Source organism: Euleptes europaea, chromosome 16, assembly GCF_029931775.1.
Source record: "Euleptes europaea isolate rEulEur1 chromosome 16, rEulEur1.hap1, whole genome shotgun sequence".
NCBI classification, from domain to species: Eukaryota; Metazoa; Chordata; class Lepidosauria; order Squamata; family Sphaerodactylidae; genus Euleptes; species Euleptes europaea.
The window spans coordinates 19,939,677-19,957,888 of record NC_079327.1 but is presented as its reverse complement, the minus strand read 5'-3'; the positions used below and the strand labels follow the sequence as shown (position 1 = coordinate 19,957,888).

The 18,212-nt window shown below is 45.6% G+C and overlaps 1 protein-coding gene across 1 annotated transcript in view; it reads left to right on the top strand.

Moving 5' to 3' along the window:
• The first annotated feature begins 9,934 nt into the window (after positions 1-9,934).
• Positions 9,935-18,212, top strand: part of NDFIP2 (Nedd4 family interacting protein 2) — a 43,394-nt gene continuing 35,116 nt past the window's right edge. Inside the window, exon 1 of the mRNA XM_056862136.1 lies at positions 9,935-10,147. Within this exon, the coding sequence (XP_056718114.1) occupies positions 9,935-10,147 (213 nt within the window). The remainder of the gene's footprint in view (positions 10,148-18,212) is intronic.

Genomic DNA, 18,212 nt, shown 5'->3' with positions numbered 1-18,212 from the left:
AGAGGGACCTGGCAACCCTAGGTGATGTATGTATCTCCAAATGATCAGTGTGCAGCTTAAACATTCCAGCATGGATGGTAAAGGTAAAGGTCCCCTGTGCAAGCACCGGGTCATTCCTGACCCATGGGGTGACGTCACATCCCGACGTTTACTAGGCAGACTTTGTTTATGGGGTGGTTTGCCAGTGCCTTCCCCAGTCATCTTCCCTTTACCCCCAGCAAACTGGGTCCTCATTTTACCGACCTCGGAAGGATGGAAGGCCGAGTCAACCTTGAGCCGGCTACCTGAAACCAACTTCCAATGGGATCGAACTCAGGTCGTTAGCAGAGCTTTTGACTGCAGTACTGCAGCTTTATCACTCTGCGCCACGGGGCTCTTGCTCAGCATGGATGGAGATGGCCTTAAATAAGAGAATTTTATTTTCCGTTCAAGAATTGTAGCCTCCACTCTTTAGAATATATTGTGGGTTTTTTTTACACTTTAAAAAAAATTCTCCATAAAGTATCTTTAACCTAATGAAAAGGAACGACTCTGTTTTCCTAACCACCCACCCCCAGAAGCCCTCCTTCCAGACTGCATCGGTAATCCGCAGGGAATTGACTTTTTCATACCTCAAATGTTATGACTCAATATGGCTCAGGCCAGCAACTGATCATGATGGTAAACAATCCGAGGAAACAACGGTGTCTACATTATAAATAAGAACTAAATGAATGTGCCTGACGGCCTTGAACAAAGCAAATGTGTGGGACGGTGCCGTGGGTGGCGAGAGAACTTTTCTGTTCGGTGGTGACCTAACTTCATTTTCCACTGCCTCCTACCTTATGCAGTCATTTACACAGTATGGCAAAGTGCGTATAAAATGGTAGCTGCGTGTATAAGAAAAGACCTCTGTTGCTATGGCATTTTAGGCAATTGTGAACAACAAGCCCTGAAGTGTGATGCAGACAAGGACGAAGTCCAGAAACCCCTTAAAAGTCGCACCGGAAAATAAACAACCCCACACCTCCCAAACATTAACTTTCTGCCAGATCCCTAAAAGCAAGGCTGATGAGATGGGGTGGAGCAGGGACTAAGGGCACAGCATTCTGGGGGTCGGAGTCATTCCTGGGCCCCTGAAAGCCAGGCACAGTTCTGGTGTGGGGTAGTAGCAGTTCATCTGTTGTAATCAAGGTCTTCTGAATGTGAGGTGGTACTAGCCAGCGTGGTGTAGTGGTTAAGAGCGACGGACTCTAATCTGATGAACCAGATTGGTTTCTCCACTCTTACACATGAAGCCAGCTGGGTGACCTTGGGCTAGTCAGAGTTCGTTCCGAACTCTCTCAGCCCCGCCTGTAGGGTTGCCAGGTGCCCGCTGGTGGTGGGCAAACCCCCGGCAATTGACCCCTCTGCCTGCCGACCACCTGAGGGTCGGCGGGCAAATGTGCACGTTCACATCAGTTCCGCCTACCTCAAAAGCTGTCTGTTATGGGGAGAGGAAGAGAAGGAGATTGTAAGCCGGTTAGATTCTCCTTAAAAGGTAGTGAAAATCGGCATATAAAAACCAACTCTTCTTCTTGGGTTGCCAACCTCCAGGTGTGGGTTGGTGATCTTCTGAGAGTACAACTGTTCTCCAGACAACAGAAATTAGTTCACCTGGAGAAAATGGCTGCTTTGGAGGGTGGATTCTATGGCATTATACCCTACTGAGGTTCCTCCCCTCTCCAAACCCTGCCTTCCCCATGCTCCACCCGCAAAATCTCCAGGTATTTCCCAAGCAGGAGTTGGCACCCCTAGGGGGTACCCAAATACACTCTGATTAAGGGCCCCAGGAGGAATGGTTTGAATCCTACTAGCTTTTATATTGGTGAAAGAGGGAGGAAGGTCCCCTTTCCATAGGAGTGCCAACTCTGTGTTGGGAAATTCCTGGAGATTTGCAGGTCGAGCCTGGGAAGTGCAGGGTTAATTTCTCAGCAGAGTATAATGCCAGAGTCTACCCTCCAAAGCAGCCATTGTCTCCAGGGGAACTGATCCCTGTCATCTGGACATCAGTTGTAATTCTGAAAGATCTCCAGGCTCCACCTGGAGGTGGGCAACCTTACCTTTCCACTTCCCCAAAGGATGGGGGTTGTGTAGGGTTGCCCACCTCCAGGTAGTGGCTGAAGATCTCCCGCTATTACAACTGATCTCCAGCCGATACAAATCAGTTCCCCTGGAGAAAATGGCCGCTTTGGCAATTGAACTCTTTGGCATTGAGGTCCCTCCCCTCCTCAAACTCCACCTCCAAAATCTCCAGGTATTTCCCAGCCTGGAGGTGGCAACCCTGGGGTTGTGGGACGTGTGGACAAAAAGCATGTGGGATGTGGCCTGCAACAAGAAGGGGAATGGGGCAAGATTGGGTGGAAAAATTAAGAGGATCCAACCCAATCAGTAGGGTTGCCACTCCGAGTTTCGAAATTCCTGGAGATTTGAGGGTAGAGTCTGGGGAGGGTGGGGCTTGGAGATGGGCCTCAACAGGATATAATACCATAGAGCAGGGATGGGGAACCTCAGGCCCAGGGGCCATATGCGGCCACCAAGGACATTTTTTGTGCCCCTCGGGAGCTCCGTGGCCCTACCGTGGAGGCGGGGCGCAGGGCGGCCCTCCCCGAGTGTGTTCCTGGGGCCATGGCTTACAGGGGTGCTGCAGCGCCCTTTGGGCCTCCTCTCACCACTGTTGGTCAGCGAGAGGAGAGGGGGAGGGACGCGTCCCCCAAGGCTGCCCCCTACAGCCGCGGCGTGCAGGAACACCGCAGCACATTGTAAGCCCCTCTCACTGCCTGTCGGCTGTTGAGCAGCGAGAGGCAGGTGGGGGGGAAGATGCCGGCAGCTCCCGGCGGCAGAGCATGCATGCGGGAGCCGATCGGGCTTCTGGGGGGGGGGGGGGCTTTTGTGGACTCTGGGGGGAGGAGGGCATGGAGACTGGGGCCTGGTTGCGGGGCTCCATGCGCCACCGTGTGTGTGTGTGGGGGGGAGGCTGGGGCCCAGTCGCACGGGGCCGGTGTGTGTGTGGGGGAGGGGAAGGCTTTTCTCTCTTTTCTTCCTTTTTTTCCTTTCTCTCCCTCTCTTTCTCCCTCTTTTCCTGTCTCTTTCTTTGTCTCCCTCCGTCCTTTTCTTTCTTTCTCCCCCTCTCTCCATTTCTTTCTCCCTTTCTCTCTCTTTCTCCCTCCCTCCCTTTTCCTCTTTCTCTGTTTTCCTTCCTCCCTTGCCGATCGACTGTGGGCTGCACCCCCCTGGCACCTCGTTTGCGCCGGCCCACCACTGGCTGCCTTTCCGCCTGGGAGGGGGGAGCGGGGGCTCTCTGCAGGCCTTCACTGTGTGGCCTCCCCTGGGGTTGCCAACCTCCAGGTGGTGGCTGGAGACCTGGCAACCCTAGCCTCTCCCCCACCCCTCTGGGAGATCTACACCTGGTATGGCCCCTGAATGATGTTATAAATGTGCAAATGGCCCTTGGCAGGAAAAAGGTTCCTTGCCATAGAGTCTACCCTCCAAAGCAGCCATTTTCTCCAGGAGAACTAAATTCTGTAGGTTGGAGATCAGTTGTAATTCCTCTAGGCCTCACCTGGAGCTGGCAGTCCTTCCAATCTGTCTGGGGGCCTGTAGGGAGTCTGAGTTTCTACATCTAGTGTACAGGGTCTCCCTTATGAGGAAGGGCTGGAACTCAGCCTTTTAACAAGTTTAATTGTCCAGTTTTGCTCTTGCTAGCAGCCCGTTCATAGCAAGTTCTCCTCCTGTTGTCATTTTTGTGGTTAAGATTAAATTCCTGGTTTATTTATTTATTTATTTTTGGTGCATACTCTCCTTTTTATGATACACAACTCTGGCAACGAGGATTTGATTCTTCTCAGGCACACAGGGTGGCTCGTTGTGGACTAGGGAAAGCACAGGTTCTAGAGCTGGATCTAAATAGTGTCCAGAGCTGTGTGGGAATGATTTCAGAGTGAGCCTGGAGTTTTACGTAGCAGCCAATGGCATCACAGACCCAGTCAGGAAGCATGTTGTATTTACTCAGCGCTACTTAGCTCAAAGAGCCCCGTGGCGCAGAGTGGTAAGCTGCAGTACTGCAGTCCAAGCTCTGCTAACGACCTGAATTCGATCCCAACGGAAGTTGGTTTCAGGTAGCCGGCTCAAGGTTGACTCAGCCTTCCATCCTTCCGAGGTCGGTAAAATGAGGACCCAGCTTGCTGGGGGTAAAGGGAAGATGACTGGGGAAGGCACTGGCAAACCTCCCCACAAACAAAGTCTGCCTAAAAAACGTCGGGATGTGACGTCACCCCATGGGTCAGGAATGATCCGGTGCTTGCACTAGGGACCTTTACCTTTTCTTAGCTCAGGCTCTCTTAGCACCAGCTCAGCATGCTAGCTCTCGTCATGGGGCATATCCTGTCTATCTTAAGAAAGCATTTCTTTACTGCAACCCTGAAAAAAATACAATGTAATGCATTCTCAAGTATAACCAGAGCTCAACAGAAAGTGTTTCTACATATGCTGCTGAACCATAGCATATAGTGCTGCATTGCAGTTTCCCAGACCTGGAGGAGATCCTACATAAGAAAAGCCATACTGGATTAGACCAAGGTAGGGTTGCCAACCATTTTATTCAACAGGACTTACTCCTATCAAAGTATTCTTAGGATGACAGTCAGTGTGAGCTGGGGAGTGTATTAGTCCTCTTATCTTACTACACAAGGAAGTGCTGAATTCAGCCTCTTGGCAAGAATAGTTTAACTATCCAGTTCAGTTTGGTTCTTGCTGACAGCCCCTTCAGTTCAAGGTTTCCTCCCGATGTACCTTTGTCGTCAAAATATCCAGTTGTTTATGCATGGTCTATGTGGCCTCCTTTGCATAATATGTAACATGGAACAATTATTTATTCAGCAAAAAATAAAAGATTAAACATTATGTTTCTAGTATCTTTTTAAAAAACGGATTAGCTGCTGCAAACCATTTATTTGATCATATGACCACTGTATCACAGGAGGAGAACATTTCTTCTCCTTTTTCATGACTGCGGTTTTTACTCATAGGAGAGAAGGAAGTTACATTATATATACCTATTCTATATAATTATCTTAGAAAAGCAGATCTTGAACTTGCTTTGCCCCTTGATTTGTATACATGCACAACTGGCGAAGCAAAGATGGACTGAACAAAAAGAGGTGGTAAATTCCTCCTTTGGATATCTCCATATTGCTATTTTCTGCTTGGGAATGAGCAAGTTGTTAGAGAAATCAGCCCACCTCATCTGTGGTGAGTGTAGTTGTGCGTTCTCCTTGTAAGTTGCAGTTACACTACTAGACCAGCCTTATAACAGGCAAATCTATCTGAGGCGGTAGATTTTGGGTGCTGGCTGCCAATAGGCAGTTATTTGATTATAATTTCACTGATGGGATGATGCTTGGGCCTTTTTATTATTATTTTTAAAAGATGACTGTGTGAAGACACGACAAAGGTTTACAAAACTAGGAAAAACGCAGACCAGGAAATTTCCTCTCTCACTGTACTCAAGCTCATCTTAAGCTGTTCCTAGCTGGAAGCTCGAATCCCCTACAGTACATGGAAGATGGCTGCCAGGAAGAAAACAGGTACTTATTGTTGAAAAAACCTTGGGAGTGGGGTTAGTACTGCACATAGTTAGGTGCACTTTCATCATGGATATACTCCAAGCTGGAAGAGAGCATGCTTCAGAACTGAGGCTTCAATCCAAAGAATGTTTTCCTGGGAGTAAACCTAGGGTTGCCAACCTCCAGGTAATAGCTGGAGATCTTCTGCTATTACAACTGATCTCCAGCCGATAGAGATTAGTTTCCCCGGAGAAAATGACCAATTTGGCAATTGGACTATGGTATTGAAGTCCCTCCCCTCCCCAAACCCCACCCTCCTTAGGCTCCGCCCCAAAAACCTCCCGCCGGTGGCGAAGAAGGACCTGGCAACCCTAAGTAAACCCCTCTCTCTGAGTAGACTAGCTTAGGTTTGTTTCCTGAAAATATGACAGTGTGTGTGTATTGTGAAGCAGAAGAAGCCTGAACTACTGTTCAAAGAGGCATTGAAAGTAGGGTTGCCAACCTCCATGTGGTGGCTGGAGATCTCCCACTATTACAGCAGGCAAAAGATCAGTTCCCCTGGAGAAAACGGCCGCTTTGGCAATTGGACTTTATGGCATTGAAGTCCATCCCCTCTCTGAACCCTGCCCTCTTTAGGCTCCACCCCCAAATCTCCAGGTATTTCCCAACCTGGAGCTGGCAACCCTAACGAAAGTCTCTCACTAGGCAGACCTTTTGTTTAGGGAGCATGAAAAGGATTTAGCCGTGGGGTCAAAGAGTCTGGAAATGCAGAAAGTACAGGGTTAATACCACCTCACAAAAGGGGCTGCTTTCACTCCACAGCACCCAAGGTTAGGATGATTTCCAGCTCATACTCCCGGCTGTTTCAGCACTGGGCGAGAAATGTCATCCCTGGTGATTTTTAGGGAGAAAGGCAAGGCTGCACTATTTAAAAGAGCCTTTGAAAGGGGACCCGTTGTGCTGATTGATAATTTGTGATTGTTTAAATGTTATGGTGTATTTATTGCATAGCAGGATTTTATTATATTGTTGTGTTGTTTTAGTGATGTTAGTCGCCCTGAGCCCGGCCTTGGCTGGGATATAGGGTGGGAGATGAAAGAAAGAAAGAAAAGAAAAGAAAAGAAAGAAAGAAAGAAAGAGAAAGAAAGATTGTCTGTATAGATGAAAAACGGTTTGAGCATAGGACAGAACAACGCTAAGGAAACATTTTAAAGAAACCCTTATAATGGATGGGGAGTCCCAGATTTTGCAAAGCTACTTAACATCTGAAGAAGCGAACTGTGGCTCACAAAAGCTCATAGCCTGCCAGAAATTTTGTTAAGTCTTTAAGATGCTTCTGGACTCTTGGGCCATTTATGCATGGGAGGTTTTGCCATGGATCTCCCGCTCTCTAGACGCTCATTTCCCCCATCCGAATTCTCAGAACTCTAAAATAAGCCCCCCAGGTAGAGTTCTGAAAATTAGGATGGGGAAAATGTGCATCAAGCGCAGTGTTTCTCAACTTTTTTACCCCTGCAGAACCCTTGAAATAATATTCATGTCTCAGGGAACCCCTACATATGATTAGCTTATTCATCACTATTTCTCGTGGAACCCCTAGTGAGTTCTCACGGAACCCTAGAGTTCTGGGGAACCCTGGTTGAGAAACGCTGATCTCTCTGAGTGTGTGTTAAATGCTGTCAAGTCGCTTCCGACTCATGGCAACCCTATGAATCAATGTCCTCCAAAACGTCCTATCCTTAACAGCCTTGCTCAGATCTTGCAAACTGAGGGCTGTGGCTTCCTTAATAGAGTCAATCCATCTCTTGTTAGGTCTTCCTCTTTTCCTGCTGCCTTCCACCTTTCCTAGCATGATTGTCTTTCCCAGTGACTCTTGTCTCTCAATAATGCGACTAAAGTACGACAGTCTCAGTTTAGTCATTTTAGCGTATAGGGTCAGTTCAGGCTTAATTTGATCTATAACACACTGATTTGGTTTTTTGGCAGTCCACGGTATCTGTAATACTCTCCTCCAACACCACGTTTCAAAGGAATCTACTTTCTTTCTATTAGCTGATCTACAGAGTGGCAAATCCAAGGCAAAATCTCCCATGCATAAACTGCCTTTTGCTCCTTTCTACTTCTGAGCTGTAGCTCACGAAAGCTCATACCCTACCAGAAAATATTTTTGTTAGTCTTTAAGGCGCTCCTGGACTCTTGCCCTTTTCTATTCCTAAGGATGAAGGTAATTCAGAGCTCTCTACTGGTGAAAGGCCGTACCAAGCACAGAGAGCATGCTTTGTTGGTTCATGGCTCCCGGATGCCAACGTCCCCAAAGCTTCCATGAGTGTGTGTATGAATACATAGTGTTCTAAACCAGCACTTATATCTGGGCATTACACTATCAGGCTCACCCAGGATAGGGCCGACCCACCCCAGCGCCGTGGTAACCCACACCGAGCGCAGCTAATGTAATGCCCAAATATAAGGGCTGGTTTAGAACACTATGTATTCATACGCACATGCATGTAAGCTTTGGGGAAGTTGGCATCCAGGAGCCATGAACCAACAAATCATGCTCTCTGTGCTTGGTACAGCCTTTCACCAGTAGAGAGCTCTGAATTACCTTCATCTTTAGGTATGTGGTTTCTAGTTACTAAGATCACAAGACCTAGGACTTGCTTAGAGACAGCCTTCGACCAATGTCTATGGCTATGCTAATTAGAGTGAAGTAGACACTTAATGTGCATTGGTGCTTTTGTGTATCAATCTGCTTGTCAGCAGCCATGGGCCTGCCCCATGCGAATGCATAAATGATGCTAAGCTTCCTTTGTTTCTCTGGGGTGAGTAACTCTGCATCTTATTTGTGGGTTATTTCACCCCCCAGGGTCTCTGTTTAGTCACTGGTTCCCAACCGGGGGTCCGTGGACCCCCAGGGATCCGCGAGAACCTAATTAAGGTCCGCGAAACAAAGTCATACACCCATAATAAATTAATATCTTCAATTAAAAGTTCTCTATTATATATATATATATATATATATATATATATTCAAATATTATTCTAAGCACATTGCATCGTCAAACCACCCTCACCGTCAGAAAGTTCTTCCTAATGTTTAGATGGAATCACTCGGTGTCCTAGTCTCTGGAGCAACAGAGAACAAGCTAGTTCCCTCATCAACATGATGCAGCTTAATTAGTTCTTTTCCTCAATTTACTACTGCAATGACTACTGGAAACATAGGCCATTTATTGGATGACAAAAGCTTCGAAGTTACCACTCAAGTACCCGGGTCCCTGGCCAAGGTCCTAAAGGAGGGAGAAAGAAGGAGGGGAACCCTCATGTAATTAAAATATTGTCGAAGGCTTTCACAGTCAGAGCTCATTGGTTCCCGTAGGTTATCTGGGCAGTGTAACCATGTGGTTACCCAGCCCAGATAACCTACGAGAACCAACGACCTCATGCAATTTTTTTTTTTAATAAAATTTACTGACGAACTGTGAATTCATTCCTTTTTTTTTTTTAGATCCACATCTAGCTGTTTCACCTGTTGGTTTTGTTCCCGGAAACGCCAGTAAAGGTTCTGCATTCTGTAATCCTAAATTTAATTCGCAGTGGGCCGCCGTGTTAGTCTGTTTGCGGTAGTCAAAAAAGGGCAAGACCCCAGTAGCGCCTTAAAAGACGACCAGAAAAATATTTTTCGTTAGTCTTTAAGGTGCTCCTGGACTCTTGCCCTAAGTTTAATGTTCCACTAACAGGCGCGCTCAAAAGTTTATTTTCAAATGATTGGAATTTTTTTGTTTTGAACCTGCATTCTGTAATCCTAAATTTAATTTGCAGTGGGTCGCCGTGTTAGTCTGTTTGCGGTAGTCAAAAAAGGGCAAGACCCCAGTAGCGCCTTAAAAGACAACCAGAAAAATATTTTTCGTTAGTCTTTAAGGTGCTCCTGGACTCTTGCCCTAAGTTTAATGTTCCACTAACAGGCGCGCTCAAAAGTTTATTTTCAAATGATTGGAATTTTTTTGTTTTGAACCTGCATTCTGTAATCCTAAATTTAATTCGCAGTGGGTCGCCGTGTTAGTCTGTTTGCGGTAGTCAAAAAAGGGCAAGACCCCAGTAGCACCAAAAACAAAAAAAAAAGCGAACAAAAAAAAGCCCTGGTGGTCCCCCCCCCCCCAAAAAAAAAAGAGAAAAAAAAAGAGGTTGGGAACCAGCTCAACAAAGAACGGTTGCTTTGTTTTCACCTCCTCCTGGTTGTCTTCATTGGACTGTGCAAGACCACCAGCCAGGGCGCTTCGCTAGGAGGCGAAAGGCGCGTGCGCAAAAGGCGTGCGTTCAGGCGCGTGCGCAAACGGCGTGCGTCAAGGCGCATGCGTCAAGGGAAGGAGGAGGCAGCGGAGGAGGAGGAGGAAGCAGGGCGGCAGGGCAGAGGAGCCGAGCCAGGCGGTTTGCGGGGCGGGGAGAAGACCCCCCCTCACCCCACCCCCCGGAGCCGAGGGACGGGGCAGCCAGGCCCCCCCAGGCCGGAGCCGGCCGCCGCGACCATGGAGCACCACCACCAGCCCGCCAGCCGGTACCAAGTGGTGAGTTGGGGCGGGCGGGTGAGGCGCAGGCCTCGGGGGCGACTAGGCCCGCCTGGTTGTTGTTGTTGTTGTTGTTGTTTTGGGGGGGGGAGGGAGAGGAGCTCCTTCCGCCCCCCGGCCCCGGGCCTCCCTCGCCCGCCGTCGCCGGGAGCTGAAGAAAGAAAGCGCCTTTTTTTTTTTTTAACGCACAAAAACTGTGACCGTGCAGCAGAGGCCGGGCCGAGCTGTTTCTTCGGAGCACGGGTGTTGGGGGGTGGGGTGGGGGGCGTGTGAATGGGTAGCCGTCCGGGGTTCTCCTCCTCCTTGAAGGGGACGGAGGCTTGGAGGCACTTGGGGGTGCAAATCCTGCGCAAGGGCTGGAATGGAAGCGCAAATCCTGCGCAAGGGCTGGAAGCGCAAATCCCAAGCAGAGAGGGGACTCCTCCTCCTTGATGGGGACGCAGGCTTGGAGGCACTTGGGAGTGCAGATCCTATGCAAGGACTAAAAGCGCAAATCCTATGCAAGGGCTGGAAGTGCAAATCCTATGCAAGGACTGGAAACGCAAATCCTATGGTGGGGGGGGGAGCGTGTGAATGGGTAGCCATCCGCGGTTCTCCTCCTTCTTGAAGGGGACGGAGGCTTGGAGGCACTTGGGAGTGCAAATCCTATGCAAGGGCTGGAAGCACAAATCCCAAGCAGAGAGGGGACTCCTCCTCCTTGAAAGGGACGCAGGCTTGGAGGCACTTGGGAGTGCAGATCCTATGCAAGGACTGGAAGCGCAAATCCTATGGTGGGGGGGGGGCGTGTGAATGGGTAGCTATCCGGGGTTCTCCTCCCCTATGAAGGGGACGCAGGCTTGGAGGCACTTGGAAGTGCAAATCCTATGCAAGGGCTGGAAGCGCAAATCCTGTGCAAGGACTGGAAGCGCAAATCCCAAGCAGAGAGGGGACTCCTCCTCCTTGATGGGGACGGAGGCTTGGAGGCACTTGGGAGTGCAAATCCTATGCAAGGACTAAAAGCGCAAATCCTATGCAAGGCTGGAAACGCAAATCCTATGGTGGGAGGGGGGCGCGTGTGAATGGGTAGCCATCCGGGGTTCTCCTCCTCCTTGAAGGGGACGCAGGCTTGGAGGCACTTGGAAGTGCAAATCCTATGCAAGGGCTAGAAGTGCAAATCCTATGCAAGGACTGGAAACGCAAATCCTATGGTGGGGGGGGTAGTGTGTGAATGGGTAGCCATCCGCGGTTCTCCTTCTTCTTGAAGGGGACGGAGGCTTGGAGGCACTTGGGAGTGCAAATCCTATGCAAGGGCTGGGAGTGCAATTCCCGAGGACTCCGGTTTTTCAATCGGGGCTGTTTTCAGCCCTGTTTGCGTGCTGGGGTTGGAGGCACTCCGCATTGGGGTTGCATTGCCTTGTAAACACATCTGTTGTGACAGAAGAGCTCGCTTCATAGGAGACCTGAGCCATTTATGCATGGGAGGTTCTGCCTTAGATTTGCCGCTCTCTAAATGTACATTTTCCGTATCTGAATTCTCGAAACTCTGCATGGGGGGTTTCTATTTTTGGGTTTTGAGAATTTGGATGGGGAAAATGTGCATCTAGAGAGAGGCAAATCCAACGCAAAACCTCCCATGCATAAATGGCCCTACACTGTCGCTGTCACTCTCCATATCCTTCTCCCTCCTTTAATAATGTCTAGATGGCAAGGGAGGTCGTCTTGTGGACGTTTACTCGGGAGGAAGCCCCCATGAACGTAGCGGAATCATGAAAAGAAGCAGGTTGTGCAACTGTCAATCCGGCTAGATATACACATATTTTAAAGAGCCTGAGCCTATTTATGTCTTCTCGGAAACGAGCCCCTGTCTGAGCTCAGGCAGGCTTACTCCCAAGTGTATGTGTGTAGGACTTGCTGAATAATTGGCTTGCTTGATTTTTATGTTGATTTTTTAAGCTTACTCCCAAGTGTATGGGTGTAGGATTTGCTGAATAATTGGCCTAGTTGATTTTTAAGTAATAGATTAGTCATGCAAGATGTATTTTAAATTGAATTAGCACCCCCCTCACACTTCCCCAGTTACTGAAGGAAGAGAGAAAGGAGAGTAATAACACTTCAAGCAGATTCCCCCCCCCCCCAGCGTGTTTACATGGGCCACTTCTGCAGATGCAGTCAGTGGATCCTCACTAGGCAGAACTTTTAAGCAACAAAACTGTAAACAGAGGGGGTGAAATATAATTATGCAAAATTAATATCTAATTCGAGAAAGCAGAGAGACAATTCATGACTTGTAGTTAACAGATAAAATGGGTGGCGAGTCCCAGGTTTTGTTAAGATATAAAAGGTATTCTAAGAAATCTCAAGTCTTTGTTCAGTCTTTATTTGGTAGTGGGGGGGTAGTTTTATGCTGCGACAGGGTAGCTCAACTACTTTTCTAGAGGAAGATAACATGGTTTAATAAATAAAAGGTTGGCTCATCTTTGGAACAGGCTGTGTCTAATGTTTTCATGGCCATTTGCTATAGTAACATGCCAGAATTGAAATAGAATAATTAAGACTATCCTCTGCTCAAAAACCTACAGATTAAAATATACCGTTCCCAAAATAAAATTTACACCCACCAATTAATTAACTAAAGCTTACTGATTATGGTGATAAAAAGTTTGTAGTCCTGTAGATAGCTTTCAGTTTTTACGAACATCTCTCTCTTTTTTTTAATGGCATGTCCTTTATGAGCATATTAGGCCCGTAATGTTTTATAACAGTAAAACACCACAACTACATACTTTGTGTCCTCTTCATTCAAAAAATCTGGCAAGGCTAATAGTAGTGAGGATTTTAAAAATTGCATTTGAAAACACATTTTTGCACTGGAGATGAATGGTCGGAAATTAGTTACTGCTGTATCCTTCCCAAGAGGCCCATGGCCAAGGCACAATACTTAGCTCCAGTTGTCTATTTTGAGAGAACCCCTCATGCCCATTCTTATATTACTAACCACAAAAATCATAGTACCCCCTTTTTTCCTTTCAGTCTGAGTTAATACATCTTCCTAGTTCTGTTGTCTGAACCCCTGAATCACTAGGGGATAAGAGAGCTATTTCGTTCTTCTGAGAAATATTTATGTATTCTGGTATTCTACCACCCTATAAAATGCTGTGGAACAAGAGAGATGCTTTTATCCAGAGGAGTATTTATATATGCCAGTGTTCCTATACCGAAAATGATAATTTTACTGTGATTTTTTTATGATTACTCCCTCCCCCCCCCCCAAGCAACATTCAGAGCTTTTGGGGGCTGTAAATCTCAAGGATATAAATTTTTAAATTCTCTTAAAAGCCTCCTGGCAATTCTTTGTGGACATGATTATTTATTTTCCTCTTCTAATTCAAGTTTGATCCTTCTAGTGGACGTATGGGATGGCTAGGATATGATAAAAGGGACTTTAACAATTGATGTTAAGCAATCTCTGTACATAAATGATTTAGGAATAAACCCCTCCCTCTCATCTCCCCTCCCCCCCCCCCCGGTATTTTATATGTAGAAGGCGAAAATATGTTGGAACATTTCAACCCCTAACCAACCTGTCCTGTGAGCGGATAGTTGCATTTGCTAGTGCTGGAAAACTGTAGGTGGTGATTTCCTGATGCAAGGTGGGAGGGAGTTGTAGTTACATCACAGGTCGTTCTGTGGATTGGATGCTTCTGATGCTTAAGGAAATGAACCTGTGGCACTTAGCTCACTTGCATGCTCGATGACTGGCATTTTTAGAGTTGAGTAATTCTGCTTCAAGTGAACTCCTTCACCTAGAATCATCGAATCACTCATAGAACCACAGAATCCTGCATTGCTAGTTCTTGTATTTTGTTTGTGCTGGCTAGGAAGAAAAGGTGCTCATATTTATGTATTTAAAGAGTCTTTGCAGGATTTTGATTTGACATAATTTTCAATCCCCTCCAACATCCCCCCACACTTGCACTCAAAACATTGAAAGAACGTTTTGACATTTCCCCATTTGTTTGACTTTATATGTTGTGTTTGTGTTGCCAAGTACTTATCTTAGGGACATCGTTCGGTACACGTAGTGCAAGATAAATGTATTGCTGAAGACTGTGCTGATGTCAATTTAAAAGAACATGACTGGTGCACACTATATTAAAGAAATTATATGCCGGGGAGAGAACTGTATCTCAGTTTGCTTGTACAGTTAGAATGTTAAGCTACATGCTTTCCAGTGCTTGGTATGTATACTCTTTGTTTAATTTTTATGTATCACGCACAAGTAGGTAGATGTGATGTGTTACGTGTCCCATTTAATTGTATTCTAGAGATAGATTTGCATCTCTCACTACCTGCAAAATTTACCTGCAAAAGAAAATTACCTGCTACTATCCCAATGGATAAAGCCTCGGCAAAATGGGTTTTACCGGAGTCCCATCTCGGGATATGATATAACCACGCCAATAATATAACATTTGGCTTCAATTGTGTTCCATTCCAGCGGAACTATCTCCAGGTTTTTCATACTTCCTTTTCCCGGAGTTCCACAGAAACATCGCACCAGCCGGAGCTCCCGACTTTTTTGCTTCAAGCTCATTGCTACTTTTCGGGACTTTGCACTTGAATATTTTGAAATTTGCAGTTTGCATATATGTGATTTATGTGATTGTTTATTTAAAATTGAATTACATTTTGTTTATAACTCCATCAGTGCTTGCTCTTGTTTATCAACTTCTATTTAAGCACGAGGAATTTTTTGACAGTTAGAATGGCAAGCCTATTGTACATGTATATCTGCCCTTCTTAGACCAGATGTTTACCTTCCTTCCCAAAAAGTTGAGACGCAACTGGTTTTTATTTCAGCTGAAACCAGCTGGGCAGTATGCCAGTTATGTCCACGTGTGCATATGATTGTCACAAGGTCCTGCTAATCATTTTAAGCTTTTTAAAAGACAACAAATTAATGTTTGTAAGGGTAAAATAAATGTTTTCCTGGGTAAAATGTGTCGGGCAGCTTGAAAATGTACAGCTGCAGACCTGCCCAAAGCACAGCAAAAGAGGAGTAGGTGAAAAATCGGGGCTGGATTTGAAGTTGAGTGCTTGTGTTATTAAAAGAGTACATTGGGGTGGGGGAGAACTGTACTGTCAGCTACCTGTACTGTCAGCTACCTCTTTTTAAACTTTAGACCAGCCCCTGTGTGTGCGTTTAATGGGGCTAAAACTGTATCGAATGCCTCAGAAGGATGTCTTCAATGCTTCCCTTTTCAGAACTGCACAGAAGATGCATTTGCACAGTACCGCGGCTGGGGTGTGCAGCAGGAATCTTGCAGTAGCCCCTGAGACCTGCCGCTTCTGTACACAAGTTTGTAAACCCTGCCGTTAGCCATGTTTATAATTGCCGCAAGCGTATAAAGCTGCGAGTTGGATTCTTAACCCAGCAGCTTGTGCATTTCATGACCTCCAAAGATGAGGCAAGCAAAATGTGTCATAATCCTGCGTGCAGCTGAACGCATGGGTAAGCGCAAGAGTTGGAAGGGCCTGGCTCAGATCTCAGTAGAGCTATGAATTTCCTTGGTGACCTTAGCCCAGAACCTGTCTGTTCACCTCAGCCCCTCATCTGCCGCAAAATGATAATAATGCCTACCTACTGAGAGGTCATCAATTAGCACTTCACATACACTGTTGTACATTGTAGTAATCATGTGATTGGACACAAGTCTTTATGTTGTTGTGTAAGTCTTTTTTTTTTTACTGTTCTTGAAATGTCAGTTTACTGCTGCCTACTCTAGGGATTACTTCTTCGGGTGCCTTCATTCCTGGTAACCCAGTAATTTCCCTTTTCTCTGTAGCCTTTTTTTAAAAACTGTTTTGTGTACTGAACTAGTTTTCCAGGCATTTATTTGAAGAAACGAGGTGGCTGCTATTGTACTAATTTACATTGACCTTGGAAATTAAGTAGGTAATCAGTTGTTTATAAAACAAGGGAACAATGAAGAGGACCGTATCCTGTTCTTCCAGCATCAAATACATAACAAAAGAAATGAAACTGTGGCGGAGATTGCTTTTACAGGTTATAGCTCAATCCTGTCAGATCTTGGCAGCTAAGCAAGGTCAGTACTTGGAAGGGAGACCACCAAGGAACACTGCAGAGGAAGGCAATGGCGAACCACCTCTGCTTCTCACTTGCCTTGAAAGCCCCTTGCTGGGATCGCCATAAAACGGCTGCGACTTGTTGGTACTTTTCACACACACAGGTGTGTAAAGCTGAGTACAATGTCCACCATAGTTTTTGTGTGTATTTGTGTGCATAATCACCTACATAACATAGCACTGCATAGTAAATGACATAATGGGGTTGGGAGCAACAGCTATTGCATGGTGTAATATATAGCTAAGTTAATAATGGCTTTTTCCTCACATGAGTCAGTACTGAATTTTTGGTTACAGACATTCATATTTTTTTTGGTAAACACCAGTGGTCTTGTAATGTTTGACATGTATAGTAATAAAGGGAGCAATCCCGAGGAGGTCTGCTCGGAAGTAAGTTTTATTCAATGGGGCTGACTATCAGAAAAGTGTCATTTAGGACTGCTGCTCAAAGCACTATTTTAATCCTTTTAGTACTAGTGTTTTGGGGGATCCTGGGTTCTTTGGAAGCCTGTTGGAGGTTTCACAACAAAAAGATCTGTAGTAGTGTAAAGGCTTCTCTGTAAATCAGCTTGCCTAGTGATTCCCATCTTCCCACAGAGGAATACACGTGTGTATTGAGTTGAAATCTCTGTTCCCATACAACCAACAAGACCGATCCAATAGCATGTGTATGTCCTAAAGCAGGAGAAGCTGGATGTCAGTCACATGTGGTTGTCCATTCCCCCTTTCTACCAGTATTCATACAGTCTCTCCATTTATAGATCAAGTGGGTATACCTGGGATTTTTTTAATCAACTAGTAAGGCATGACTGATTTGTCTTAACTAATCCTGAGTATGCTCCTTGCAGGAACGTACCAAAATTTACTTAATCCAAAATTCTTTAAGAACTCCAGAAAGCAGTAGCTAGCCCTCCAGAAATTGTCCTTTGGTCATCTGTGTCCTAAAATGAAGGAATTATACAACAGAAAAGTCCATACGGAGAGGATTCCTTGAAAGTAAACAGTCTGGATACCATGGGCCTTTTGGTAAAGGATGGTGATCTGCGTTCCCTTAAGCACATAATACTTCCTCTCTCTTGTGAATCATGGCCAAATTTTTCACAAAGTTACCTTCTGGCTGTGATACATATGGTTTAAAATCTAGACATAAAACTGAAAAGTGAGAGTGTTGATGTCTTATTTGCTTACTGCAATCTATGAAATGTAAACGTAACTATACTCTTTGACTATCACCTTAGTTTCCTTGCTTTCTTTACCTTGCATAAAAATAAAAAAGAAGTACTTAGTCCTTGTGCTAAATTATTTCAAGCCAAGCAAGAAAAAACCCTCTTAATTATATCACAGAATAATTTTTTTTTCTAGAAGTGCAGGGATTAAAAGAAAAAAGGTTTGTGGTTATCAAACCAGCCAGGCGTGGCCATTGATTTTTCAGTCGCCTTAAGAGTTCTTCATGATGGTGGCTGGTTACCTGAAAATTTGAGGTTTATTTTCAATCCTGTTCAGCTCTGGTGTTTATAATTAGATATCTGTCTGACGGAGGGGGAGAGACTTTCTAAAAAAGTCTCAAAGGCAAATTTTTATCCATCATATATAAGAAAAATGTGAATCCATTTATATGCAAGAAGATTTTTTTTTAATGCAGGAATTTGTCACAGAACAGAAGTCTTTTTTGCAGAGGCAAGCATGTCAATCTGGTAAAGTTCATTTTTCCAGTAAGAAGGGTTTTTTTTTTCATTCCTCTGTCCTTGATATTCCTGTCTCCCCCCTTTTTTGTTTTTAAAAAATCTCGCTATTTAATACTCTTGACAGAATGAACAACGTGAGAAGCTGTTATAGACCAGAATCAGTACAAACCTGAATCCTTGAATTTAAACTCATATTCAGCTGTCTCTGATGAACTTCGTAGACCTAACTTTGTTGCAGACCTAGATAGCAGAAT